This window comes from Manihot esculenta, chromosome 5, assembly GCF_001659605.2.
Source record: "Manihot esculenta cultivar AM560-2 chromosome 5, M.esculenta_v8, whole genome shotgun sequence".
Lineage (NCBI taxonomy): Eukaryota > Viridiplantae > Streptophyta > Magnoliopsida > Malpighiales > Euphorbiaceae > Manihot > Manihot esculenta.
The window spans coordinates 1035193-1062407 of record NC_035165.2 but is presented as its reverse complement, the minus strand read 5'-3'; the positions used below and the strand labels follow the sequence as shown (position 1 = coordinate 1062407).

Here is a 27215-nt window from a genome sequence, read left to right as displayed (position 1 = left end):
AAGTTCAGAAATGGGTTCACCGACGAAGACCCTCAGGACTTCTTCAAAGGAAGACATGCGATCAAATGGAGCCATTACTCCCATGAACAAGTTATAGATCAACTTCCAAGAGCTAATCCACATCACATCTGGGGTTGAGTTATGGTTCCTGTATGTTGTGGAAACTGGAAGCGTGTTGGCATTTAGGAGGAAACTATACACAAGAAAGGGTCCTCAAAGGACACAGCACAAGCGTTGTTTTGTGATTATCAGCTTAATAATTATTCCAGTGATGGTCCCCTCTCAATCTGTCCCTATTCTTATGAGTATTCAATATAATGACAAAGCATACTTGAGCTGAAACTGAAATTTGTCCGTGCCAAAAATAGGAAACCATCTCTTTCATTACTGGGTTGCAACTTTTCAGGAAATAGGCTACCCTAGCCTCGTGAGTTCACAGAAAACTGGAATTGGAACTTTAAGTCTTTTTAACATTAATTAAATAGAAGAAATAAACTCATTCTATTTTCACTTTCTGATAATAAATCACTCAATTATTTGTTACTGCACACGAAGTTACAGGAAATATCATTTCTTAATGCTTTTTCTTTCTTGTCAATAACAAATCAGCAACTTCACTCAACTTTGCTCTCCATGGCAATGAGCAGTTGTTTTGAGAAATGGCAAGAATCAAAATTTGAACTTAACCTGACCATTCAGAGACTGAGCTAATTATTAAACTTCCATAAATTTACCAAGACAGCAAACGAGAACCTCTGTTTTGATTACTTGAATTCAACAAATGACTTGATAGATGGTAACAATCAGAGTGATGATGAGGGGAGATACTCTCCCTGAGAGACTCACAAGTTTCTGGGGAAACTGAGTCAGAATATCCTTGGATATATGAACAGTTCCAGGGAGAGTTGGACGTCACATTGAGGGTAACGTTCAATAGGCAGATGTCGAGAAAAGTGTCTGCTTCAATACCCTCTAGAATGCCAGCATACTCAATGTCATCTCCTGTGACATTCTCAATGGTTATCCGTTCTATTATTGGAAGTGCTTCTGGGTCATAATGTCCATCTGGATGTTCCCCATAAAGACCAGTGAACCTTATAGCTATTTTCACATCAGTCAACCTTACATTTGATATATGGATGTTTCTCACATAGCCACCCCTTCCCGGAGAAGTCTTTATCCTAATGCCAGTATTTGAATTATAAAATTGGATATTTTCAGCATGAACTTCTGATACGCCTCCAGACATCTCACTTCCAATTGCAATCCCTGCACTTGTTCGAGTTTGTCCAACAAGCCGGTGAATAGTAATGTTTCTGCAAGGACGACCATACGATATGCCATACTCGTCCCACCCACTTTTGATGGCAATTAGATCATCCCCAGTACTAATGTAACAGTCCTCGATGCAAACATTATCAGAAGAATCTGATTGCATTTAAATGAATACATAAGAACCCAAGTGAAGTACTTGGAGCAAGTAATTGAAGATGGTTAACCGATGCAGAGTTGAAATTGCTGTTTAGCAAAGAAAACGTTTTGTATCCTCAAATCAAAGCAAGAGCTAAAACATAGATAGAGCTACAATGTTTTCTTTATATGATTTGCATCTCAAACTGTAGTACTTGTCATATATAAATTAAATCAGAAAAGTTTTGGGACTAACAGAGAAAGTTTACCTGGATCAATCCCATCTGTGTTCGGTGACTCAAGAGGAGCACGGATAGTAACATTTTGGACAATAACATGGCTGTTAATCCAGAAAAACAATCTCAACTCTCCCCCTAATTCATGAAAGTTTCACTTTTGCACAGTTTTATATTATAATTTAAAACTTCAAGTACAGCAAACAGGGAAGATAAAAACATTATAGTCCACTTGGAGGAACAAACCTGCAGTAAACAGGGTGGATTGTCCAGAATGGTGAGTTTATGAAGGTCAGGTTTGAGATAACTATCCCAGATGAGTTCATTAACTCAACCAGATGCGGCCGGGTATGAGTCAAGGTTTTGGTTAGGAACCAATTCCACCAGATGGTGCCTTGACCATCAATAGTTCCATTATCACCTGCATGGAGAAACCAGTGATGCTATGAAAGCAAGCAAAACAGATATTGCATTTAATTGATATCACCAACCTGTGATAACAACATCTGTCAAATTGCGGCCATAAATGAGGCTTCGATGCCTCCCACCGGGCAACTCCCTCCCTTGGCCATAGGATGGTAGAGGATCAACAACTGGCCAATCATCAGGGTTCTGGAATTGGCAGGTCAAATTTTTTGCTTTCAATATCATGAGCCAAAATATCATAACTACCACTGTCCAGTAGGACTAGAGGCTCAATTTGCACAAGTGGATAGCGATGAGGAACCAATATCCACAGAATTGATGTCATCCTTGCATGAACTAGAATATCAACTAAATACAACTTCCCTGAAATTCACATTAATTACATGCAAAATAGCTTTTTATATCCCTCACAGACTTCCTACTTTAGATCTACTGCAAATGGGTCAGTCAGAACATGGATTGCAGACATCAGGCAATGAATGTAAGCTTTTTTATGCATAAATCCTTTGGCATGGAAGTGAGAACTTACAGTTGATCCAAGAATCACTGCATCTTTATCTAACCACAATGTTAGATGACTGATGAGATCAAAGCTGCCTGTCAACCACTTGCCAGCTGGGACAAAAAGCTCGGCACCTCCCTTATCAACAAATGAATTGAGATAGAAAATAGCATTCTGGAACGCTTTGGTGTTTAGAGTAACCCCATCTCCAACTGCACCAAATTCAGTAATAGTGACACTGTGAGGCCGAATAGCTGCAGAATGAGTCCGTTTGCAATGTGAACTGCCCGTGATTAGCCATGGAACGTTACTGAACAGTGCAAGCACCAGAAGCACACCCACTAGCTGAAAGGAAAAAAAAAAAAAAAAAAGAGGGGAAAACATCATAACCTACTAACAGAAATATGAGATCTGAATAAAGGGTTTTATTCAGTTCTCATTTTACCTTTTCCAAAAATAATTGAGTTGGGCAATGATTACTACTCATACACTCCAGATATTAGGCAATTTTGAACCTTGATCATCTAACAAATGCAGAAACTTGCCAAGGAATAAAATACAGAGAAAGACAAAAAGCAAACAGCAATATAAAACTAAAATAGGTAAAGATACTGAAATGTCCGGATTATGCATTTAAGAACAAATAGGTGTATAGCTTCCTAGTAAAATTCAAACGCAATAGCTCAAAGATTAATGATATATAACGCCATTGATGGGAAGAAAAGCTAACACCAGTTTAAATACATTAGTAAAGAGACAATGCTCAAAAGCCAATTCATATTTTTGCTCAATCAGATCCCAACAAATTTCTTCTCATTTTCTTATGTATGTTCTTTCATCTGTGGCTGAAATAAGGTAATTAAAAGGTTCTGCTATATAGTTTTCTGTAATTCTATTCCAATTAATCCCTCAAGATGGAAAAATGTGCAATGAGAGCTATAAACAAGAAGAAAAACAAACAATGATCAAACAACTCACAGTAAAAGATCTCCTCATATGACTGAAATCTGATGTTTTCCTTTGCAGGCCAGGCACCAAAAGAAAGTAGCTTAATTTTCACCTTCCTTGAAAGGGTAAAACGGCCACCAACAAATTCCCTAAAAATAAGGAAGGAAGAAGCTTGGTAAAGATTGGGAAGGGATCTTGATCACCAAGATCTCCCCCTAAACAATATTGCAGGAGTGTGAGTGTTATTAGTGATTAGATATTGAAAGAAATCACCAACACCACCCAAAGAAGAAAAATCATTGACAGTGACTGTTGCTGCCAGCCAAAAATCAAGCAGTAGGTCCCTCCTGTTCATTCACCTGCTACTCTCTCTCTCTCTCTCTCTCTCTCTCCTGTTTCTTCTTCAAGCTTAATATCAGAAGCCAAAAAACCTGAAAATCCAAAAAGGCAAAAAGCTCCCTCTCTGTTTTTCTTCAAGATTACACTCAGAAGCCAAAAACCTGGACACCCAAAAAGGCAAAAAGAGAGAAACACTCGATGAAATCGAAGTTGGGTTGGTGTACACTGTAGTGATTAAGTTAAGACTGGTTAATGCGGGTGTTTTGAGAGAAGCAGAGTAATACAGAGCTAAGTTTGCATGGCAATGAGAACTGAGATATCTCTCTCCCTCTGCCTCTCTCTCTCTCTCTCTCCGATGACAATTTAAAGATTTCAGTTAAACCATAGTAAACTCCGTCTCAAAACTGACATCTAATTTCACTTTGAAAATTCTTTAATTATCTCCTAATATTATGAATAATTATCTTCTATTCTTTTTTGAAATTTTGTTGTCAGGATAAATGTCTTATCTTTTTATTTATTATTTATTTAATTTAATGTATTTTAAACTTTTAAACGAGAAAAATATTATTTCCCCAAATGATGTTACATTCTTTATTGATAAAATATATTTCTAATATCTCAAAAATCTTTTTTTTAGGGGTTAAAATTTCAAAAATAACAAATAAATTATGACAAACAGTATTGGTTTAGAGAGGCAATTTGCTTCGAACATATAGCCAAAAAAGTCCTCTGAATTACAGCTGTATTGCCATTTAATTTCCACTAAATAAAGCCATAACCAAATCATTTCATTTTCTATTCACAAAGTCTTTTTTTTAATTATTATTATCAAAAAATGGAAATATTTGGATTAAATATAAAATAGAATAACGGTTAAATAAAAGCTTTAGCTTTCTTTAATTGGCTTTGACCGTAGACCAATGCAGCTGCTGCCTGCTTCGGCAGTTATCCAGCAACAAAGACAAAGCCAATAAAAACTTCAAAAGTAAAAACAACAAAATTAATTAACAGAAAATAATTTAAGGATGAAAACAATAGAAGAGCAGAGCAAAAGGAATGTGTAAAGAGGAAGGAAAGCATGAATTACTATTAGATAGAGAATTAATTACGAAAATGTCCTAAGTAGAAGAGACGAGAAATTAAGGCATTAAGAAAATTTGTCTATAAAGAAGGGGACAATGGAAAGAAAGTGATGAACTGAGAGAGGAAAATAGAGAAGAGAAAAGAAAAGAAAGGGTGGGATGGATGGAATCCAATGCCTCCATTAACCAAACACGACTTCAAACTGACTAATGAGATTGCTCACTCCGCATGCAAATACTTTATTTCCAAACTAATTACTTTCCCTCCTAAATCTTTTATCATATCTCCATAATTTCATTTGTCTCGTAAACCCCATCATTTTAACTTGTTATCTTACCGTTTCAATTAATTTATTATTTATATTTTTTTATTTTTAATAATATATATTTTTATTTAAAAAAATGGTCTACCAACTATAATACTTTTTATTGTAATTGGTGAAATAAACATTTATTTTCTAATACAAATTACGATGGTGAGTATTTATAAGTTATAAAAACTTTAATTAATTAAATGTATACAAGTGTAAATAAGAATTTCGGAAGGAAAATGTAGCCGCTGCCTTTTTATTTCTTAGCGTAAAAGTCCCATTAATATCTACCAAACGCATCCTATCAAACATCCTCCTCATCACAAAGAATTCTAACAAAAAATTATATCCTTATTTTATTTGCCAAATATATGAAAAATATCCTTCTTCCACTTTTTTATTTTTTCTCATTTATTCTGAAGATTAATATGCTTTTCACATATATTTTCAATAGTCTATTTTTAAATTATTTCCTATTAAAAAAAGTTTATATTGTACTTGAATGAATCACTATCTATAGATATAAATGATTACTAAGTTTGGTTTTTTTTGGAGAGAGCAAGTAAAAATTGTAGGCATCTTCTCCTCCAACTCCTACAGTCTACAGTCTACAAGGACAAAGGAGAGGATGGCAGTGACCATACAAATCTTGGATGATGGGTTCAGAGACTCCTAATTTGCAATTGCCACCTCTCTAAACTCTTACAACCAGCAGTCAAATATTATTTTTCTTCCACAGCTTCATTAGAATTCACTATTTGCTGGGGAAAATAAGCAGTGCGAAAAAGGAACATATCCCAAAAATTATGCGATTTTTCCTTGAAGAAAAAGACAAGTAATAGGAAGAGAATTGAGATGCTTGTTGTAGTGATGATAATTGTGCAAGGCACATGGCTCTAATGCATTGGATTTGGAGGAAGCATTATCTACCTACCCAGTAGCTCAATCTATACTACATTAAGCTAAAATAGCTGCAACCTTTAACTCTCTTACCATCCACCAGCTTTGTACAATTTGGGGGCATGCTAACTTCCTCCTTTATAAAACAAAAAAATGATGTCATTGGTTTCAGTACGGGAACATCCTCAAATCAGGATTGAGAAGCAGGACCACTCCAAGTTAAATGCATTAAATATTGCAATTGTGTTAAATGAAAATATCTAATTTGAATTTCTACCAAAGAAAATTTTCCTTTTTGTAAAAATTGATGTTCAATTTGGTCTCATCCCAATGAAAGGCCTTGCAAGACGAGCCAGGACTAGACAAGGGGGACCATTTCCCTTTGATTGGTTGAATTTTCCCATGTTTTAACTTTCTTCTCTAGGGGCATATGGACCATACTTCAGGTCCAAATTGGACGTATATGAGATCAGCCAATGGGCTTCTCCTATTGGGCCTGTGAATGCCACTGACACTGACCCGTTTTGGACATTTTATCGAACGAGTAACAAGCATAAAACATCGCAAAAGCAAAACTCTACTGCTAAACCCCCTAGCAAAATCAATACGCGGCCATGGGAAACAAAAATAGAGCTTCTAAAAATGCTAAAGACGCCTCGAAATCTGGCTTCGTTCCTCAAGAACAAGAGTATGTGGGTCTTTGTTTCTTGTTTACAGTTCCAATTTGATTAAAACCACTGTTGACCCTCTGTGGTCTTTGATTGTGTAGTTGCTATGAAGGGGAGCGTTTAGTTCGTTTGCTGAAACTAATTAATGGGTAACATCATAGACGCTTTTTTCCCTTTCCCATTCTGGATTTCAATTGTGGTCTATGACTGTGGTTTTATTCATAACAGGGCAATAGAGTCCGCGAAGCTTCTGGATGGAAACTCGCTGCCGGAGAAATTTTGGTTTAAGGTTGTCATGCTATTCCGATTCCTTCCTTCGTTTTCATCTATTTTCATTCTGTTTGACGATAGGGAGATATGGTTTTGTGTCGTTTCTTATAGCAACGATTTGCCATTGGGGTCAATGAAGTGACTCGTGTTCTTGAACGGATGTCGCCTACGGTGGAGATGGAAGGGTTCGGTCAAAAGCCGCCGCCTCATGTTATCTCCACACAGCATCGTAAACCGACTGCAGTTCAGCTTCAGGTTAGTTACCGTTAGCCTTTGAATCAGAATATGTGGCTGTGTCTACCTCGGATGTATTGCAAGTAATTGGTCTCTTAATTGAGTAATTAGGCCATAGTGATAGCTCACGACTGCAACCCAAAATGGCTAATGAAGCATCTGCCAAGCTTGGCTTCTTCAAGGAAGGTACCGGTGATCTTTGTTAAAGATGGGAAAAAGGGATCCTTGAGATTAGGTGAACTTGTCAAACTGAAAACAGCAATTGCCATTGGAGTGAAAGTTAAGGATCATGACTTTCACAATGTAAACTTGCACATCTCCTGCATCTGATAATTGCTTGGTGTTAATTGATATTTCATTTCATGCAGGATAAAGGAAATTCCATAAATCAAGTTGTTGAGGAAATTCTTAACGGTGGCAATGAGTTGAACCTTCAAACACATTGCCTGAATTCTTCAGAGACACCTACTGCTCCCTGTCAATGATAGCTGTGTTTTGCTCAGGCATCGTTTTGCATCAGCGCAAAGCACAAGGGGGGAGATCCAGGGAATGCTGAAGGAAGTATCCAAGCTTTTTTGTGATAAGAATGCTGCCGTCAGACCCTACTCCCAGGAGCAAAATGCACCCTCGCATGCGGTCAATGCGTGTCTGGACCTCTCCCCTTTTCTGCGAATATCAAGATTATGTTTCTCTGGATACATGACAATATGACATTGTCTACAGCTTATACTTTTTAAACATACCAGCTTGTCTGATAAACTCGGCACAATTTAACAAAATGAAACCTTATAAATGAGTAAGGATAGTTATTCCTGATGAAGAGATGAGCACTTGACATATTTTCCGATTTATTATTGTGATTGAAAAAATAATACAAGTAATTCAGCCCTGTATTAATGTGCCAATTCCTAGATCTTTCCTAGTTTGAAGGTGTGGTTCTTCTATGGTACAGTTAAATAGACCCTCCTAGTTTCTTGTTTTTCACTTTAATCTCTTTAGGCACAGCTGAGGTAAATTACAGATTATCGATATCTACCATTCGAGAGAACAAGAAGATTTTCTGGATTGTTTCCGTCCCTGCCAAATTTTAGTAGTTCTTCCCTGATGCGAGCCTCATGCACTAGCCTGGGGGCTTGCAGCTGAAGAGGACTCCGCAACATTGGCAGGACTAGCTTTCTTCTTACCACCTCTACCATTTGTGACAAGTTTGGCTGCCTTCTCATTCTGGCTTTGCTCCTGATCCTTCTTTACCAGTACAGGTTGAAACTGGCAGAGAAAGACAAATAACAAAATTACAAGCATCAATGAGATATCGAAGAAGCATTTAAAAAACTGACAATGGAAAACGCTAGGTATTTCATATTTTTCCATATTTGGCTTGGTGTAAACCTGATATATGGAGTATATAACATTTCTTCTTATCTGAGCCATCATATCCAAGAAGAGATTATAGCCTTCTAGCTTATACTCGATGAGCGGATCACGTTGTGCATATCCTCGCAATCCTACGGCTTGCTGAACAAACTTGAGTGCCTGCAAGTGTTCCTTCCACAAGCGATCAATATTGCTCAAAATCAAGAATCTTTCGGCTTCAGTCATCAAGCCTGGTGCTTCTTGTTCCACAATATCCTAAAACACAATTCAGAACAGAGAAGGGAAAAATAAAAAACTTCTGGAGAAAAAGGGGAATATGACATGACACTAAGATACCAAAATTGGAGCACAGGACTCGTTTTTTCTTTTACTTCTTCCATGATTGACAAATTATTTGTCAAGATGGTGGCGAAGGCCAAAATACAAATCATGCATATTATGAAATGTACTAGTTCTATGTGCATCACAATGCAGGAATTCAGTAGAAAACACACTGTTAGGTATTTAAAAGAAATGTTGGACAAGAAGTGACATCCCAAGGGGCCAGGTACTGCGAGGAGTTGTTTCTATGTGATGGGATGCTCTAACTGAATTTGTCTTGCATTATTCATGCATGAACAGATGTATTAGCATGATTATGATCATATGCAGCAGAATTTCCATCTCATTAAAAGAACAAACTCTAAATGGACTGAGATGCAGGGCTCCATATAAACAGGAAAATCTTTCTCAAGCAAGTGAAAATAATATACGAACCCTTTTTTGCAAATATGCTTCACGACCTCGAAGACGAAGATAATTCTGCAAGTCCTCATAGCTTGAACACTTACTTCTCAACATATCAGGGATCAAATCATTCAGCAGGTAGCAGTACCTATAATTATAAATTAATCATAAAACCTATGTTAAATAAGTAATCGCACACCAAAATCTTGCAACTAGTGAAGCATCACTTGCTGATGTTATCCAAAACTTTGATCTATATCATAATTTGACATGTTAAATTCAATCCAAACTACTTTTAAAGAAAGAACAATCAAACGTTGCAACTTCAGCATCAGTGCCACAAAAAAGAACCAAATAGCTTTTACGATTTATCACAACTCATGTTTTGATCTTCATCCAGCATTAAGTGCATGGAACTGAGGAAGAATCTTACTGTTGAACCTTTGAAATGAGCTTTTCAAGATCCCAACTTTCTTTTGGTGCATCAGAACCAATATTTGCCTGCTCTAATAATTCTAGTCAGAAAATATTCGAAACCAGACGCATTTATAGTAAATGATGCAGATAAGAGATTAGATTATTAAAAAAAAGGCAAAAAAAAAAAAAAGAAAAGAAAAAATAACGGTTCTCAAATAGGTTACCTCCAAGATGTCATCCATAGTCAACTCAGCATATTCAATAATAAGAGACTGAAGATTGTCGGATTGAAGAGCTCGTCTTCTCTCTGCGTACACCCTATCTCTTTGGCTATTCAGGACTTCATCATACTCAAATAATTGCTTCCGAATATCAAAAAAATAATTTTCCACTTTCCTCTGTGCTTCATCTAGTGCTTTTGTTAGCATCTTGGACTCAATTGGTAGGTCTTCAACTCTAAAAGCTCTCATCAATCCCTGTAAGTGGCAATATTAAGAACATTTTGTGTTATTAGCACTATTCCCTAATAAAAAAAGAAATGTTACAGCAAACATATTCTAAAGAAACACTAGCAACTACACAACTGCATTGCAGGCCTAACCTGGATACGATCACCACCGAAAATTCTAAAAATGTTATCTTCAAGACTTAGGAAAAAGCGGGAACTTCCAGGATCCCCTTGGCGACCACTTCGACCACGAAGCTATGCATACACAACATACAAGTTATGTTTTAGTATGTATTAATTTCAAACTAAAATTATTCTCACAATCCCATCACGCGAACACACAGAAGAAGAGAAAATATATTTATACGTATATGGGAGAAAGAGGAAATTTCCTCTTCAAATGAGAACGTGAAGTACAGCATCAGTTAGTTGGAGTTCACAGTTTAAATTACAACATTACATAAAAAGTGATGAATTCAACCTGATTATCAATTCGCCGTGATTCATGTCTTTCTGTGCCAACCACATGTAGTCCACCAGCTGATATAACCTGCAAAAAATATGGACATGAATTAAGTTGAAAGTAATACTATTAGGTAAAATCAGGTAAAGTATTACCCAACGACAAAGCTAACCTTCTTCCTTTCTTCCTCAGTATAGACCTTATATTCTCTTACAATCCCTAGAAAGGCATAACGCAGCTTGGCTATGACTTCATCTTGAGCAGGGCCCTTTAGAAAAAGGTAAAAAATATAATAGCAGTGAGGTGGGCTGACTGGTGATTATTTTCTAATGAAAACATAGGAGGAAAAAAAATTTAGACAGTCATGAAAATGTCCAACATCTGGACTCAAATTTTTTACTTGTAAATTTGATTTTCAAAATAGAATTACTTTACATGGTTTACACCTTTTCACAGGAGTAAGATAGGCGGTCCTCTGCTTCAAGTTCAGTCAATGACCTCTGGCCCCAAGTTTTTACAGCCAACTGGATAGCTTCCTCAGCCAAGTTAGTATTCTCATTAGTTAGATTGCATGGAAACAAACTTTCATTGACCTGGAATGTTATAAACAATGTATCTTTGATTAATAAATTATATTATCTGATAAACTCTATTAGAACCCAGTTTATATTCCAAAAAAGTACCACCAATTTCATAAGGCAACATGAAAACTAACCTTCCATGTCTTCCTTGGAGGAAGTTTCTTTACTGATACAAAACCTCCTTCAGTTGGCTTAACGACTCTGTAACATTTTGAAAACAAAAGAGACATTTAAAAAAATTGAATTAAACAGTGAAAAATGTGCACATTTTAAATAGAGCATCTTTCAGATAAGCAAAATTCAATGAAACTAAAAAGCATAAGAGCACTCGTGCCAGATTTACAAGATGCTTTTCTTTACATATATTGGATTCAAATGCCAATCAGTGATGGGATTAACTCTCATGCCAGAGATAATGTATTTGTGGATGATCAGACTCTCTATCTAAGCAGAATTCATGTCCACTAGATCATTATCATATTAAGCAATTACAAAATGGGAATATTGAATTCAAGATTTTTACCCTCAATGATTTAATCATTGGACTCATCAGTTGAACCACAGAAATGAATGAACTGTAAAATGTACAGAGTAGACCAATCATTCATAGATACCTTGGCATAAGCATTTCCCGTAGCTTCAACCTTGCCATAAATTCTGCATTTCCACCAAGAATAATATCAGTTCCACGACCTGCCATATTTGTCGCAATTGTAACTGCCCCCACGCGTCCACTCTGTGCTACAATCTCTGCTTCTCTCTCCACATTTTCTGGTTTTGCATTGAGAACCTTTAAGAAAATATAAATTATTAATTCTCTCATCCATATAACATAAATCAGTTAGCTCAGCTTAGTTTCTTGATTCATGCATCGTTGTTCATGTGCATCTCAATCACAACTTCAATTCCACAAAATCAATAAGCTTCACCTCATGAGGAATTCCAGCTTCGCATAACTGTTCTGACAGTGCATCACTCTGCTCAACACTTGTTGTGCCAACAAGCACTGGTCGACCTGTTTTGTGCATTCTTGAAATCTCTACCACAACTGCCCGCCATTTCCCAGTAGTTGCCCTGAAAACTACATCAGATTCATCCTGGGAAGGAAATAAGATGATAAGAAAATTGAAAGGCACTAAAAAATTCATTAAAAAAATGGTTCTGCATTAAGTAAAGCCCATATATATACCAAAAAACTTAACAGAGTTCCAAATTGAAGATATCAAAGGTAAAATCAACCTTCTTCTTACGGAGAATTGTTAATTCTCAACTACCAGACAAAAGATTGCAAATTAATTTCTATTTCTATTAATTGTCTTCCAGACGTAGGATCTTCGAGACTTCGACTCTTTTCACAACAATAACCAAACTGATTCAGATTAATGTGGATGCAGTAGAACAAACCTTTCTTATCATGGGCTTGTTTGTAGGCACAATTGTAACTTTAAGTTTGTATATACTTTCAAATTCTGTGCTTTCAGTTGCTGCAGTGCCAGTCATTCCACAGAGTTTCGGGAACTGTAGATATAATAAGCATTACGAGTTAAAAGTTTTATTGCTAAAACTGCTGCATCTAGTGAGCTTGAAGATAGAATGCCCCTACCTGGAGAAAGAAGTTTTGGTAACTAATAGACGCCAAGGTCACAGTTTCATTTTGGATGGGCAAACCTTCTTTTGCTTCAACTGCTTGGTGAAGTCCATCGCTCCATCTCCTCCCCTGACAGAAATAGCAAAATATCAAATTCATTATGACTTCAGTTAATGAGTGTATCAATATTTTTCTGCATATATACTTCTGATGAATAAATGATAACACAAATACCAATGACATCAATAATTTCACTACTTAGACAAACAGTATCACCTGCATAACTCGGCCTGTAAATTCATCTACAATAAGCACCTCCTTGCCACGTATGATATAATTAACATCTCTAAGAAATAACTCCTTTGCTTTTATTGCATTCAGAATATACAATGCCCATTGTTCTCGGGGATCATACATGTCTTTTACATCCAAAATTTCTTCAGCATCCTCGTAACCCTGTTCTGTGAGAAGAACTGTTTTCTGCTTCTCATCCACCTGCAAAAATAGACATGGTAAGCAAAATGAACTGAAAAAAAAAACATAGAATCAGCCCTTGTCATGTAGATATATTGCCACTAGTTTTGCTGACTAAAGACTAGAAAAACTAGTTAATTTGTGATGAAAAGTTGAGTTTGTATATTATGCAAAGTAATTTCATTCAACCCACAAGAATTAATAATTAAAACATTCCATCAGCGTATTTATTTCCTACTTACTACATGATTTTTACCTAATAATTTTTCCAATTTACTTTTGTTATATCTTTTTTCATTCTTTGAATAAGTCTACAATAATGAAACTCAGAGTACAAGGATTAATTTAGAAAACAAAGGGTAGTTGGTAGTATGCCTATAGTTATTTGGTTTAAGTAAAAAATTCGATATCAGTGGCAAGCTTACAGTGTAATGTATATCTCTTTCAAAAGCTGAGGCTACTTTTGCAGCCTTATAATATCGATCACTAGGTTTCTCTGCAGGTCCAGATATGATGAGAGGAGTTCTTGCTTCATCAATGAGGATGGAATCAACTTCATCAATTATACAGTAATTGAAACTTCTTAGGACAAGCTCCTCAACACTCTGTAGATGTCAGAGAAAAAAAAAGCCAGGATAGGACAGATATTCAGCAAGCTCTGTAATGCATGAATCAAGATAATGACTATCGGGAATAATTTAGTATAAAAAGCAAAAATTACTTTCCGTGGCAAGATTATCTCTCAAGAAATCAAAACCAAGCTCGCTGTTGGTGACGTATGTGATATCACACAAATAATTCTCCCTTCTTTGTTCACTTGTCATGTTTTCTGCATATAAAAGCAGTTGTTGGATTGTTGTGCGCACAAAAAAATATGACCTAACTTGCAAAAAGCAATAACCAAGTATAAAGGGAAACTAAAAGGCAGTATGAAGTGGCAAGAAAGAACTGTGCACCTGCCTATACAAGACAGCTACTAATGGACACAAAAACATATAACTAGATGTCTTACCAGATACCTACAGAAACAAATGAATGTGCATGTCTATATAAATCTTCAGATTGAAGCAAAATATGTGCTAGACAAGTACAAAGGTCTGTGACATACGTTGGATTAGGCCAACCTTCAAACCAAGAAAGCGGGGAACTTGACCAACCCATTCACAATCTCTCCGTGCCAAATAATCATTGACAGTCACAACATGAACTCCTTTACCACTTAATGCATTCAAATAAGCTGGTAAGATGGCAACAAGTGTCTTTCCCTCTCCAGTTCTCATTTCAGCGATTTCTCCCTTGTGAAGAACCATGCCACCTACATAACATAAAATCATTTTACAGTAATGCAAAGATAGAAAGGAGTTCAAGAATTCCAAATTTGAACAAATGCCCACATATGGTAAAGACAAATTTTACTTTGTAACTTTGCTGAGAATTTACAAATGTTACCAAAATACTTCCTACATGTACTACTACATTGATGCAAGTTATCCAATTATTTGGTAACACACTCCCTCCTACTACAAAACCAATAAGAATAAGAATAACAACAATAACAAAAGAATATTCACTAAAGATGGGCAGAGGCAAACCATTTTCATGAAGAAAACATTACCTATCAGTTGCACATCAAAGGGACGAAGCCCTAAAACCCTCTTTGAAGCCTCCCTTACCACGGCAAATGCTTCCTGAAATGCATTTTTTTTATATAAAAAGTCCCATAAGCAAAGGGAAATACTTTTAGACTGGTTCAATCAGCTGTGAAACAACAAATAAATAAAAGGTATTTGGCAGTTATCATTGCAGGTGCATTCAACAATCAAGTTCAGAACAAACCCTTCCATACATTGAACAATTAACAATTACCAGAAACAAACTTATATTTAGATAGCAACCAAAAAGCTTACAGGTAAAAGAGAATCCAAGGATTCACCCATTTGGGCACGCTCCTTCAACGAAGAAGTCTTTTCTCTCAGTTTCGAATCAGACAATGCAGACATCTCAGCTTCCAATCCATTAATAAGGGTAACAGTTGGAGCATACTGCTGCCTCGTGGACTCCCCAGTATCCGTGCCTTTAAACATCCCACCCAGAAAACCTCCTAATGAAGCCATGGCAAGCATCCTCCGCCTTCCATTACTCCCCAATTTCGATGTCTTAGCTGCAGAACGGAACATTTGGAGGGATTTAGCACCGAGAAAAGAGGAACGAAGATGAGTCTCCAAACGGTAATTTTCGTTGGCAAGGAAAGACTTTGGAGAGAAAGAAGAAACTGAGGGAAAGCGGTTGACTAAAGGCGGGTCGCATAATGGTGCAGCCATTGAAAGATAAGATTGGTACTAGAAGCTTGTGGGATTTATAGTGAGCGGAGAGCTGTTTTGATTCCGCTGGGTTTAGTTAAAATTTTAAGCAGAGGAATGGTGTTGTTCCTCTGAAGAAAGATCAGAGCAGAGAGAGAGAGAGAGAGAGAGAGAGAGGATAAGGTAAGGCAATTATCATTTGTGGGAAATCCAGTCTCAAGAAAGCCTATACATGCTCGCGGACAAGTGGCTTAAAATAACAGGAGCACCAATTTCTTTTATTATTTTTATTTTCTACTTCCATTGGCTCACTGTATACTTAATCAAGCTATATTTTTTTTTTTTGAAAGCATTAATCAAGCTATATATATATATATATTTACACTTAAAATAAAATATAAGAAGATATTTTGACTACAAGTTGTTAATCCTTGTAGTAACACAAATAAATAAAATCATAATTATACAACAGTAATATAAAATTATCATCATATGATATGATATAATTAGTTATATATTTGAATGGTTTTAATGATGTAAATATGATTAGAATATTTATAAATTTAATTTATATTAGTAATATTTGAATTTTTTTTAAAATTTGATTAAAAATTAATTTAAATTAATTAAATTTAATTATTATTATTTAAATAAAATTAAATTCATTTAATTTTACATATTTTAATTAATAATTTATATAAAAAATATTTTTTATTAATAATTTTTATTTAAAAAATTTAACATTTTTAAAAATATTTAAATTTTAATTTTTAAATAAAAAATATAAAAAAAATTATAAATATTATTATAAAATATATTTTTTATATTAAATTAATTATTTATATAAACGATTCAAATTGAATTTTATTATTTTTTAAATTTAAATTTATACTATATAATTATTAAATTTATTTTATTATGATTCGAATAAATAGAATATTTAAAAATATCTTATTAGCTCTATTTTAAATGATTATAATAATTATTATATATAAAATAAAATGCAATTATAATTAATTTTTATTGTCACGCTATTTGTCCATTTTGATTTGGTGCAGATGGAAATGGATAATAGTCATTTCAGGATCACGGAGATCAGGGCATAAAACCCTCTGATTTTGATTTCAATTTTAATTTTTCATTTTCTATTTTGTTGTAATTCTATATATCCTCTGTAATTTTTTTTTTCTTTCTCCGGGATCCCGCTATGGGTTCTGCAAACGAGCAACCCTCTTCTTCCTCCTCCCTCCTCCCTCTCCATCACTCACCTTGCCCTGGTGATTTTTATTCCAAGAGAGATCTTGATACCGAGCAATAAACCAATTATCAAAATTTTGAAGCACAAGCAGCCTAATTTGCGGCAATCTTGTGCAGACATTCAGCTTTGAAGGGAAAAATCCCACCCCTAGTCCGGGACAGAAAATTAATGTTTTCACCAGATACAAAAGCTGAGAAAGGATGTCATCGATGACGGTATATAAATCTAGTAACTTCTGCCCCAGTAGGTCCATTTCTTTGCAGGCTTTCCAGAGGCAAAGCATTTTGTACCTGAGAGAACGGGGCATTTTAATAACAATGCTAAAAACACAGATGTAATATTATTTTTTCGATCAAAATTAGGTTTCAGTAAGAAAGAAAAGAAAAGGAGGATGATCCTAACAGGAAAACGCAGGATATTACCTTCCGGGAGCTCTGGCTGCTCATATGGAGTACAAAGGCTCTTGGCTGCTCCCATCTCACCTCTTGTTCGCTCTTTCACATCTTGCTCTACCTCCTGTGGAATCATTACAGCAGAAAAGACACCATGAAGGTTAATCCAAGGAGGATTTAAAAAAAAAAATTCCTTCTTGCTTGTAGCACTCCATGAATGTGCCTACTGTAGTACAGAAGATGCATGCATACTATACTAAAATTAAGCCCATTCCATCTTTATCACCACCATGGAAAATAAGTACAACATTCATTAGATGAACAAAGATCCTAATAGAATACAGACGTATTGTTAGCATATGATAAATCCCTTTCACATGGCTTGAAACCAACTACGGATTAGCATTCTATTACTAGAAATATTCACAAGGAAAAATATCTAGATAATGTGTGCAAACATTTCCAAACCAGCACTTCATTACCTGATACTCCTTCCATATTAATTGAAGCAGCTACAAGGTTAGGTATCATAATAATTAAACCAAAGATATTGATATGTCAATGAAAATCCTTGAAATCAAGAAAGATCTTTGCAGCAACAGACAATTCATGTAACAGGCAATATTGACAACTTTATAATGGCAATATGATTAACTCCTCATCACACCAAGGAGCTAAGATCATTTTCCTTTTGGCTCAGAGCCTCCTTGAATTCATCCCAAGTTTTTACAACTTGAATGCAAGCATCTCGCTTCTGTTTAGCAGCATCAAACAGACTCTGATGAATATCCTCCAGTATATCTTTTACTTGCTCAACCAAATTGACCCAGCTTAAATCTTCTTTTCTCTGCATTGTCGCGACGAACAGCACGGACCTGAGAACATAGCAAAATCATCTTAGCATTTAACAACTCTTATCTACAAAGGGGAACAAACCAAGAGCAATATAATATTCAAAATAATCATCATGCACAAGGAAGAAAACAAAAACAGCAAAGAAAATGACAATGAGTTAGCATGCCTGATTATTTGCCAAGTCTTTGGACCCTATTTCAATCCTTAGGGGAACACCTTTCATTTCCCAGTGTGAGTACTTCCAACCAGGTGAGTAATTGTCTCTAAAGTCAGCCTCTGCACGAATGCTAGCCTTACATAAAGTATCAACAGTTTCAGTGCAGGCATCAAAGATTCCTCGAGTATCAGCATCTTTATACGGCACTGGAACCACCATAACTTGAACACATGCCACTTTAGGCGGCAGAACCAAGCCTTTGTCATCTCCATGAACCATTACCATCACCCCAATCTACATAAGATCATTAAAATTAGCCTCGTGTGATGGCAGATGTTGTCAATGAGAAACAACAATCACAATGAAGATAAATTTAAAAAATTAAAAAGGACATAAAAAGATTATAACCGATTAACAGACATCAGTGTGAATAGCTTAAAAGTTCAATGAAGACAACTTTGGACTGTCCTTCTCAACATGATAAGTGACTGTTAAATACCTCAACACTAGTTGTGTAAAGTCCACCAGCAAATTTCTCCATCTCACTTTTCCTGCCTTTTATAACGGGAATAGCCAAAAATTCTTCATATATATGCCTACATAGTTCCAATATTTGAAGGACCTGATGCAAAACAGTTGGATTATTTTCATGCAAAAATTCTTCATACTATACTAATGTCAATATAAATTATCAAAAGCAGGCAAATATTTTCATGCAAAAGCAGTGAGTGCTGATACTAACAATTAAAAGAATATATTGCATCCCAAAACTTAAATACTCCCTAGTTGAATTATTAACTGATGCGTTCTTACAAACATATGGAGTCCCCATGACCATGTACTTTTCCTAAGATTTAACGATTTCTCAACAACTGTGGTACTTTTTTAACCACTGCCATTATGTTTTCCATTAAACATTAATTAAAACTACAAGGACTGGAGTTGAGTACTCAGTTCCATACCTCCTCAACTGCTTCTGCCTTTGTTGCAAATGCAGTATGGCCTTCCTGCCAAAGGAACTCGTGGCTCCTATAAAACAGAAAAGAATTTTAATATGGACTAATACCTGCAAACAGGGACATCAAAGTATTATGAAATTATTCTACAGATAAGTAAAAATGTTAGACAAAAGCTAGCATACACATTGAAACTAGCAAAATGGAAGAGAAAACAATGTCACAACCGTGTGACATTTCTGTTAACTTGAGTCATTTAACTAACTGTTAAGAAAAAATTCAAAAAACCAGCAGCTGATTCAGTCTGATTTGATCCCCTTTGCAACAAAATGGACAATTTTTTGTTCCATTTCTGTTACTTAAAACCGTGTCTTACAAATCCCTAATATAAGCACAAATAAACAATGGACAGATTATATGTGGTAGTAACCTAGTACAAAAGTATCTTGCATAAGTGCAACCACGTTTAAGAACATTCTCTACAGGCTTATCTGTGGAAACCAAGAGTATAATTTCTCTGCATGTAATTCAAAATGACTTATGAAACAACAAAATCACTTCATAATAAGGAAGCACCTAATGGAATTCTGTAAATAAAAATCTCCTTCCCTTCATAGAGAATTTAGATTTAACATCTGAAAGATAGTAACTCTAAAAAAGCAGTTCCAAACCAAAACTCTTCTTATGTGTTCTCACAGTCAAACAATTTTATTTCTAACTCACCTGCATTACCATCTTCAAACTTATCATTATTTTTTATTCATTTAAATGAGTATGTTGCAGGAGATTGTATATCATCGGATCGACCTCCTAGTGTCAAAAAAACAAAATTGATGAAAAAATTTGATGAATTTTTTTTATTCGCTTTGAAATGCTTACATACTGATAATGAAAAACTTATAGAATCATTGACGAATATAATTGCAAAAAAGATGAAAAACTTATAGAATCATTGACGAATATAATTGCAAAAAAGAGGAGAAAAGACTAATGAGAAGCAGAATTTTGGACTTAAAATAAGGTAAAGAAGAAAATAAGATTTTAATTTAAATTTTATTTCTGATCCAATTACTCGTGAAACATTTTGCCAAGAAAAAAATTTGAATATGAGAGAAAATAACTTAACGATCAACTATCACCACAGTCATCCACCTCTAATGTATAGTTAATATTTTAATGATATTACAGAATTTGATTCGACCTACTAAAATATTAAATATTTAGTTATTTAATGTGTTGTTACTGGTTATATTTTTAATTAATATATATTATTCAATTATAATATATGTATCACTTACTTATTTTATATAATATATTATAAATTAATTAATTTATTATAAATATTATTTATAATTAAAAATATATTAATTTAAATTAAATTTTTATAATTATAAAAATATAAAATAAATTAAAAATATAATATATTATGAGAGAATAAAAAAATAAAAATTTAATTAAAAAATTTTAAATACTCAAATAATAAAAAAATATTTTTATAAAAAAATTATAAAATTTTAGATTACATTATAAATTAAAAAAAAATATTAAATGGCGTTGCTATACTGTGACAAAATAGCAAAATCGAGGGTATTTCGTTGGTAGGTCATATCCAAAGCTGTCAATATAAACGCAGAACCCTATGCTAATTAGTAACGGATTTGCCTCAATTGACTGGTAATGGATCCGAATAGTTCACGGGTCAACCCATATTCACCATTTCTTTTTTGTTTCCGGGTCAAATTCCTGTATTAGCAATCGATTTTGTTTAATCCGCTGGCCATGATTCAAGGTATCGTTTGATTTAACTTGGAGAAGTCAAATGAAAATTAACAAATTTAACAATTTAACAATTTAACAATTTATTAATTCAGTATTTATATTAAATTTATATATTTATTACTTTAACCACATTTATACGCACTTCAATTAACTATAAATGAATTTTTATACAAAATTTTCTTTAATAATTACTGGACTTAGTTGCATATAAAAATGAGTTTACACTTAATTTATTTTTTATATTAAATTTAATTTTAAAATTATAAATAACTCTTAATTCGATAAAGATAAACTTAATTCAATTAGAAAAACTCATCTCAAACTTAACTTACTTTTAAAAAAATTAAATTTAAATTTAGTTTTTTCAACTTATTTATTAAATAAGTTCAAACTCAGTGATATAATTTATTTTAAAGGTGTTAAGGTACTTGTGTATTAATTTATTTTTAGAGGAATGAGAGGATGAAGCTGATTTGAAAGGAAACAGACACCACAGAGAAATAAATAAATAAATAAAAATAGAATAGAATAACCTTTTGAAAATGAATAAATTTAAACTTGAGAAATATTTTTTGTTTTTATTATAAAATCGTGATTGAGAAAGATTTTTTTGTTCTCATTATAAGGTCATGATTGATTTAAAAAACAGCATATGTTTGATTAAAAAAAATAGAATTTTTTTATTTCAAAAATAAATTGGAATATAAAAATGTCACTAAATTTATCCTATTTATCATGGAGTGAATGAAAGGAAAACTGTATAGAGAGTGATGATAACTCAAAACTTATTATGAGAGGAAAACAAAGGAAAATCGGAGGATTTTATTTTGTTTGAAAATGAAAATTTTATAAATTAAAAAAAAATAAATTCCCTTATTTTAGACGTAAAAATTATTAAATTTTCTATAAATTTTTTTTTATTTCAAATAAGGGGAATAAAAATAAGAAAATCAACGAAGAGAAAAAGCACATGGATTGTGCTATCGTTAATCTGTTTCTTTAACCACAAACTAAATCATCACAAATGCATTTATAGATAATGCATGGAAAAATTTTGTTTATTCAGTAACACAGATTTCAGTGTTCCCTGTAATTTGCATGAGATAATAGAGATCATAGTTATCGCCACAAGTAGCCGAGAGGATGAGGATGGGTCAAGGGAATTTTTATTGCTTCCTCAAAGCAATTCAATGTGATGACAAAATATCAGAACTTTTGGCGGTGAAAGTATAGATGTTTCCCTACGTAAAAAATTAAAAAATCCAACAAAATCCTCTTAACCACTGAACAAAGAAGAAAAAGAAGAAAAGAATGGAAGTAGAGAAGCCAGGCTTGCGCTGGCCAAAGCAGGATGCAACTCCGAAGTTTTCTTCTTTGTTTTTTTTTTTTTTCTTTTCTTTTCTGGAGGAACACCAGTCGATAAATTGCAGAACGGTAATCTACTTAACTTGGTTCCGGTGGCACCACTTTCAAGCTTCGCATCCACTCACAGAAACTAGGATCATCAAAGTGAATAAAGCTGCATTTGAGCTTCGTCCGCCGTTCTGTCGTTAAAGATCGAAGCTGTGGAAATCTTGCCTCCTGCAATAAAAACAGATTGTATTTATCACTAAATAGGCAAGTGCATTTGTCTGATGATCTGATACACTATACCGTCTTATTTATTCTCAAACCAAGTGGATTAGGCCCCAGTTAGTAACAACAACACCCCTTTCCCCAACTCATTTTTCCTCTTTTCTTAAAGAAAAGAAATAATGTTCTCCCTAGTTTACATCCTCACCTGCTCATAAGGAGGATCCTTGTGTGCTGGTATGAGGCGAGAAACAAAGTATCGAGATTGAGAGCTCCCCTCCTGTTATTAATCAGACCATATACTTCATCAATTTGGGCATATATGGAACAATTAAAACTTCATGGAAGAAAGATTGGAAAAATCATGGAAAAAGAACCTTAAATGCAAGGATCCTAGGAGCTGGAAATCGCACTTCAGTGAGCTCTTCAGCCAATGTTCTGCAAGCTGCCAAAGCAGCTGCACTTCTTCCTTCATCAGCAGCTAATTCAGCACCCTGCAGTTACCAGTTATCAGGAAAATATCTTTAATAGGGTGTGCAGACGAAGAGCAGTTGGGATAGTATGATTCAAGGCAGTAAAATTCTCAACCAACAAAATGCCAATATGTTCAAGACTCGTAATATTTACAGGTGATGGCAACGTTATATAGGTGAGCACGACCCATTTGATTTCTGCAGTTATTGATGGCTTTAAGAAAGCCTTTTGAAATATGTTGCCAGAAGGGAAATTTGTATTTTCATTTATGAATCACTATTTTTTCAATTTTTTTCACTTATGAATGCCCTTCTAGGCTAGCAAAGATGGCAATGGATGTGTAGACCTTGTTTCTTCTTCTTCTTCGTCTTTGTTTTACTTTTGCAACAAGAAGTTTTTAGGGAAAAGAAAAATATTACTCTCACGTATTTGCCGCCTTCTTGAATTTTCTTCCATCTCAAAGTGGCATGGGGTGCACAAATACAAACACAGAGGCTCATGCATATACTTGAAGTTCAAAGATGCATAGATCACAGGAACGAGATGGCAAAAACCGTAGTTAAAGAAATATGTGGCACCAGAGATCAACAAAAGGAGCCATATTATAACAACAAAAGGAATAGTTAAGTTGCTTACCAACCAAATGAAGACATCAGTACCCTGGTCAAGAACAACAGCTGTATCAGACTGCATTGCCAGGTCATAAGCAGGTAATTCTTCAAAAGTGCCCCCTTCCCGATGCATTAAACAACGAGGCGCTACCATACGGAGTGAAAGCTCAAAAGATGCATTGAGAAACAAATTCCGTAATACAGACCTCTCATCTTCATGTCCAACAATGTTCCCCAAAAGTGGTCCCCTTCTAAGATGAAAAAGGAACTCTGGCAACAATGAGAGTTCCTTGGGGAATCGATAAAGTTTTGACTTCTGTAATTGGGACCCATATTTCAAAGCAATATCTTTAATTCTCTCATCTATTGTCGCCCGCATATCAATTGCAGCAGAATAGTTTTTGGCTCGCAAAAGAGTCCTCTTGGCAATAAGGACTGCAGCTACTTCATCTTGAACACTTCCAAGATATGATGAAACACTATCAACGGTAGGCAATCTGACAGTAATAACTCTTGAAATATCAGCTTGATAAAGGCTTGAGTATTGAATTGCAAACTGGAAAAATACCCAATCGGTCTTGATGTCTCCTTTAGTTTCCATAGAGAGAGCAAAGCTCTGGGTTTCTTCTACACTTAACATTTGAATGGAGAGAGAAGCATCATTTTTGAAAGCTTCATGAGTGTCTATATGTGCCTCTTCACCAGGACCCACAACTTGAGTAATAAGAATATCATCAGAACACCGAATCTCCAATAATCCCTGGGAACCCGATGCCCTGGTAGATGCTCTTTGCAAGTTTACACCAAATGCTTCTCCAAAGTCATCATGAAGAACCAAAACACCCCCAGAAGCTTTTGCAAGAGGCTGCAAAACTGGAACTCTAACAGGACATGTTCCAGCACATAAAAGGTCAACCACTGTATTCTGTCGATGAGCTTCACAACCCAGATGTTCCATCCATTTCAATGCCATCTTTTCCATATGAGGATAATTTGGGTGACTAAAAGAATGAGGGACTGATCCAGGACCATAAGTACTAGGTCCACCAGCACAGACAATAATTCTGCTATTACCTCCAGCCCTTTTGACTATGCCTCGAGACATTTCTGCAGATGGTCCTTGAATTATACCCAGTGCAACCTCAACTGCAGTACCCAGGCACCGATCTCTTGAAGCTTCCGCAATGTTCAATTTATATGGTGTTAGTGATGAAAAAATTTGGTGTGCTACTTCTTTTGAAGCATGCATTGGTGATAAGTACACACCAGTTCCATAGATCAATGCTTTCAAGGATTCCTGAGAAGGTGATTTATCACCTGGAAGTACATCAGCAGATGCCATTGATTCCTCTGAAAAATCATAAACTGATACTGTGCGGCCATACAATATGATTCCAATTCTTGCTGTTGGGGGAAGTGAATCAACAAACGCATGCAAGGAGCTCTGCAAATGTTGCAGGTGTGGTTCATCCAAACAGTCATCTATAACAAGAACTATGGGTGCAGACATTCTGGAATCAGAAACTGGAACAAAACCAGGTCTCTTGTTCCCAGTTTGAACATAGTCAACCATGGTTGATGACATTTCTGGGAAGTTATGAAGATCTTCTTTGCTTGGAGCTATGTATTCACCATCACTTCCATTCAATTTCCTGCAAATCACACATTGCCACTGGCCTGAACCAAGTAATATTTTGCAATAAAGATTTGCATAAGCTCCACAATTTTGGCAGCGATGGGGATCACGCAGTATTATCTGAGGACCTGGTGAAATCTTCCTCCCAGGAGAAATCAATGCCCCAAAACCCAAACTGGATACATTTGCAAGTTTCTTCTGCTTCAACACCTAAGACAAATACAAGGCAAATAAAATAATCCATAAGATTCTAAAGATACAATTTGAGGATCAAAATAATGAAGAAACAAGAATTCAAAAAGTATATTTTTAGACAGTAAACAATGCAACAAGAATGTCATGGGTCATAATGAGAGAAATTCTGTTACCAATGCCATAACAATGTGCTTTAGAACAGACACACACACACACACACAAAAATGCAAACATAACTCCTGCCTTCAGTTTGTAACAGAGAGAAAGAACGAGTTACCTTGTGAGCAGAGAACAAGATATGTGGTAACTCCTCAAGAGATATTGAATCCTCTATTGCTAGGGGAACTTGGTGCTGCAATTCAAGTGACCCATCTGAGAAATGGGGTGGTGATGATGTTGGCAACGATGATCCTGATGAGAAAGCAACTGGCTGAGGTGTTGCAGGAGAAGTCCGGAAAGGCACAGCAGCAGGCCTCACTGGTGAAGTGAAAACAGGAGGGCCTGGGGGAGTGCTTAAATGAGGAATTGGACTTCCAGTTTTGATCCCATTGGATGGTGATAGTAAATTTGGGGTTTTGATCGAGGGGGAAGAGTTCTGATCTTGTTGCAAATTACGAGAAGGAAAGATAGAGGCTCCAGGTAGCACTGGAGGGGAAGGAGAAATTGGAGTTTTCTCAGGTTGAGGTGTTGACTTATCAGGGTTTGTGGGAGTAACAGTTAGAGGATAACCAAGAGACGGTTGTGGTGGATTAGCCATTCAAGTTCAAAGTTTTCTTTACCGAAGAGAAAAATCTTTCAAGAACTCAAAACCAAATATATGATTTTCAGAAAGCTATAAACAATTCAATCCAAAAACGACAAGAGATTCAGAGAAGGACTACAAGATTGGAAGGTATTTCAATGGGTTATTCATAAAGTGTAATCAAGAAATGACAAAAAAAAAAAAGAAAAAAAACAAAAAACCAGGATTACTGCAACATAAGCAGCTGACGCATTCAATCCAATCCTTTTCAGCAGAACAATACAAAGATTGGCGGGGTAGAGAAACTTAAACCTCAATACAACCTAAAACCCCAGAAGCAATGAAGTACAAGTAATGAATCCTGATCCAAACCCAGCTCAAGGTATCCAAAATAGTTAATACCCAATCAAGAATCCTCAGAAAGCATAAAAATTTCACCTTCAGCTATCAAATTGAGTGCAACTGAGCAAAAGATGTTGTAATAAAACCTGATCACCGAGCAATCTTATCTCTGCATAATTGGGCATTAATCCCTCTTGCACACTGAAATGTGAAATCAAAGCCGTAGAAAAAAAAAGGAAGTAGAATTAACAACTTTGCCCCAAAAAAAACATCCATGATTTTTCTATAAAGAAACATCAACATTTGATAAAATTGAGCTAAGAGAAACGGAATACACGTACCTCAGACTGGGAGAGAGGGGCAGAGGATTTTGAGAGAAATAGCAGCGTAATCTTGCGATAAAATTAGAACATGTAATTAGTACGACGTCGTCCGGATCCTAACTCGGCTCAGGGGCAGGCTGGATCCGTTATAATCCTGAATCCGAAACTCTTGGCCCAAGTTCTTTATCCACGGGTTTCTCTTCCTTAAATGGCAGATTATTCA

General features: G+C 35.2%; 4 protein-coding genes and 1 pseudogene across 5 annotated transcripts; 1 reads left to right on the top strand and 4 right to left on the bottom strand.

Annotated features, from left to right (window-relative positions):
• Window positions 1-688: 688 nt before the first annotated feature.
• On the bottom strand, window positions 689-4283 carry LOC110616197 (probable polygalacturonase). The gene is made up of 6 exons (XM_021758543.2): window positions 3553-4283; window positions 2602-2919; window positions 2138-2258; window positions 1893-2067; window positions 1680-1750; window positions 689-1428 (listed from the first exon to the last, which is right to left on the bottom strand). The coding sequence occupies exons 1-6, from the start codon at window positions 3568-3570 to the stop codon at window positions 731-733; spliced, it is 1401 nt and encodes a 466-aa protein (XP_021614235.1). The 5' UTR covers window positions 3571-4283; the 3' UTR covers window positions 689-730.
• A 2410-nt stretch (window positions 4284-6693) lies between these two features.
• Window positions 6694-8149, top strand: LOC110614401. Its single transcript, XM_021755924.2, has 6 exons — window positions 6694-6845; window positions 6927-6974; window positions 7054-7114; window positions 7207-7350; window positions 7441-7608; window positions 7698-8149. The coding sequence occupies exons 1-6, from the start codon at window positions 6772-6774 to the stop codon at window positions 7812-7814; spliced, it is 612 nt and encodes a 203-aa protein (XP_021611616.1). The 5' UTR covers window positions 6694-6771; the 3' UTR covers window positions 7815-8149.
• An 11-nt stretch (window positions 8150-8160) lies between these two features.
• On the bottom strand, window positions 8161-15919 carry LOC110614400 (protein translocase subunit SECA1, chloroplastic). 2 transcript variants are annotated; one of them, XM_021755922.2, is made up of 20 exons: window positions 15308-15918; window positions 15016-15088; window positions 14509-14715; window positions 14126-14229; window positions 13826-14005; window positions 13203-13421; window positions 12942-13055; window positions 12743-12856; window positions 12268-12435; window positions 11953-12128; window positions 11473-11539; window positions 11204-11350; window positions 10930-11025; window positions 10776-10844; window positions 10448-10549; window positions 10071-10322; window positions 9863-9930; window positions 9460-9577; window positions 8719-8958; window positions 8161-8595 (listed from the first exon to the last, which is right to left on the bottom strand). In XM_021755922.2, the coding sequence occupies exons 1-20, from the start codon at window positions 15719-15721 to the stop codon at window positions 8443-8445; spliced, it is 3081 nt and encodes a 1026-aa protein (XP_021611614.1). In that variant the 5' UTR covers window positions 15722-15918; the 3' UTR covers window positions 8161-8442. The 2 variants fall into 2 exon arrangements, with proteins under 2 accessions (XP_021611614.1, XP_021611615.1); XM_021755923.2 differs by lacking the exons at window positions 8161-8595; window positions 8719-8958; window positions 9863-9930 and having other exon boundaries at window positions 9469-9577; window positions 15308-15919.
• A 1204-nt stretch (window positions 15920-17123) lies between these two features.
• LOC110614460 lies at window positions 17124-19555 on the bottom strand (annotated as a pseudogene).
• Window positions 19556-22247: 2692 nt separating this feature from the next.
• LOC110614854 (protein transport protein SEC23) lies at window positions 22248-27168 on the bottom strand. The gene is made up of 6 exons (XM_021756533.2): window positions 27011-27168; window positions 25863-26870; window positions 23780-25600; window positions 23047-23163; window positions 22878-22949; window positions 22248-22678 (listed from the first exon to the last, which is right to left on the bottom strand). The coding sequence occupies exons 2-6, from the start codon at window positions 26340-26342 to the stop codon at window positions 22541-22543; spliced, it is 2628 nt and encodes an 875-aa protein (XP_021612225.1). The 5' UTR covers window positions 26343-26870; window positions 27011-27168; the 3' UTR covers window positions 22248-22540.
• Between the last annotated feature and the right edge of the window lie 47 nt (window positions 27169-27215).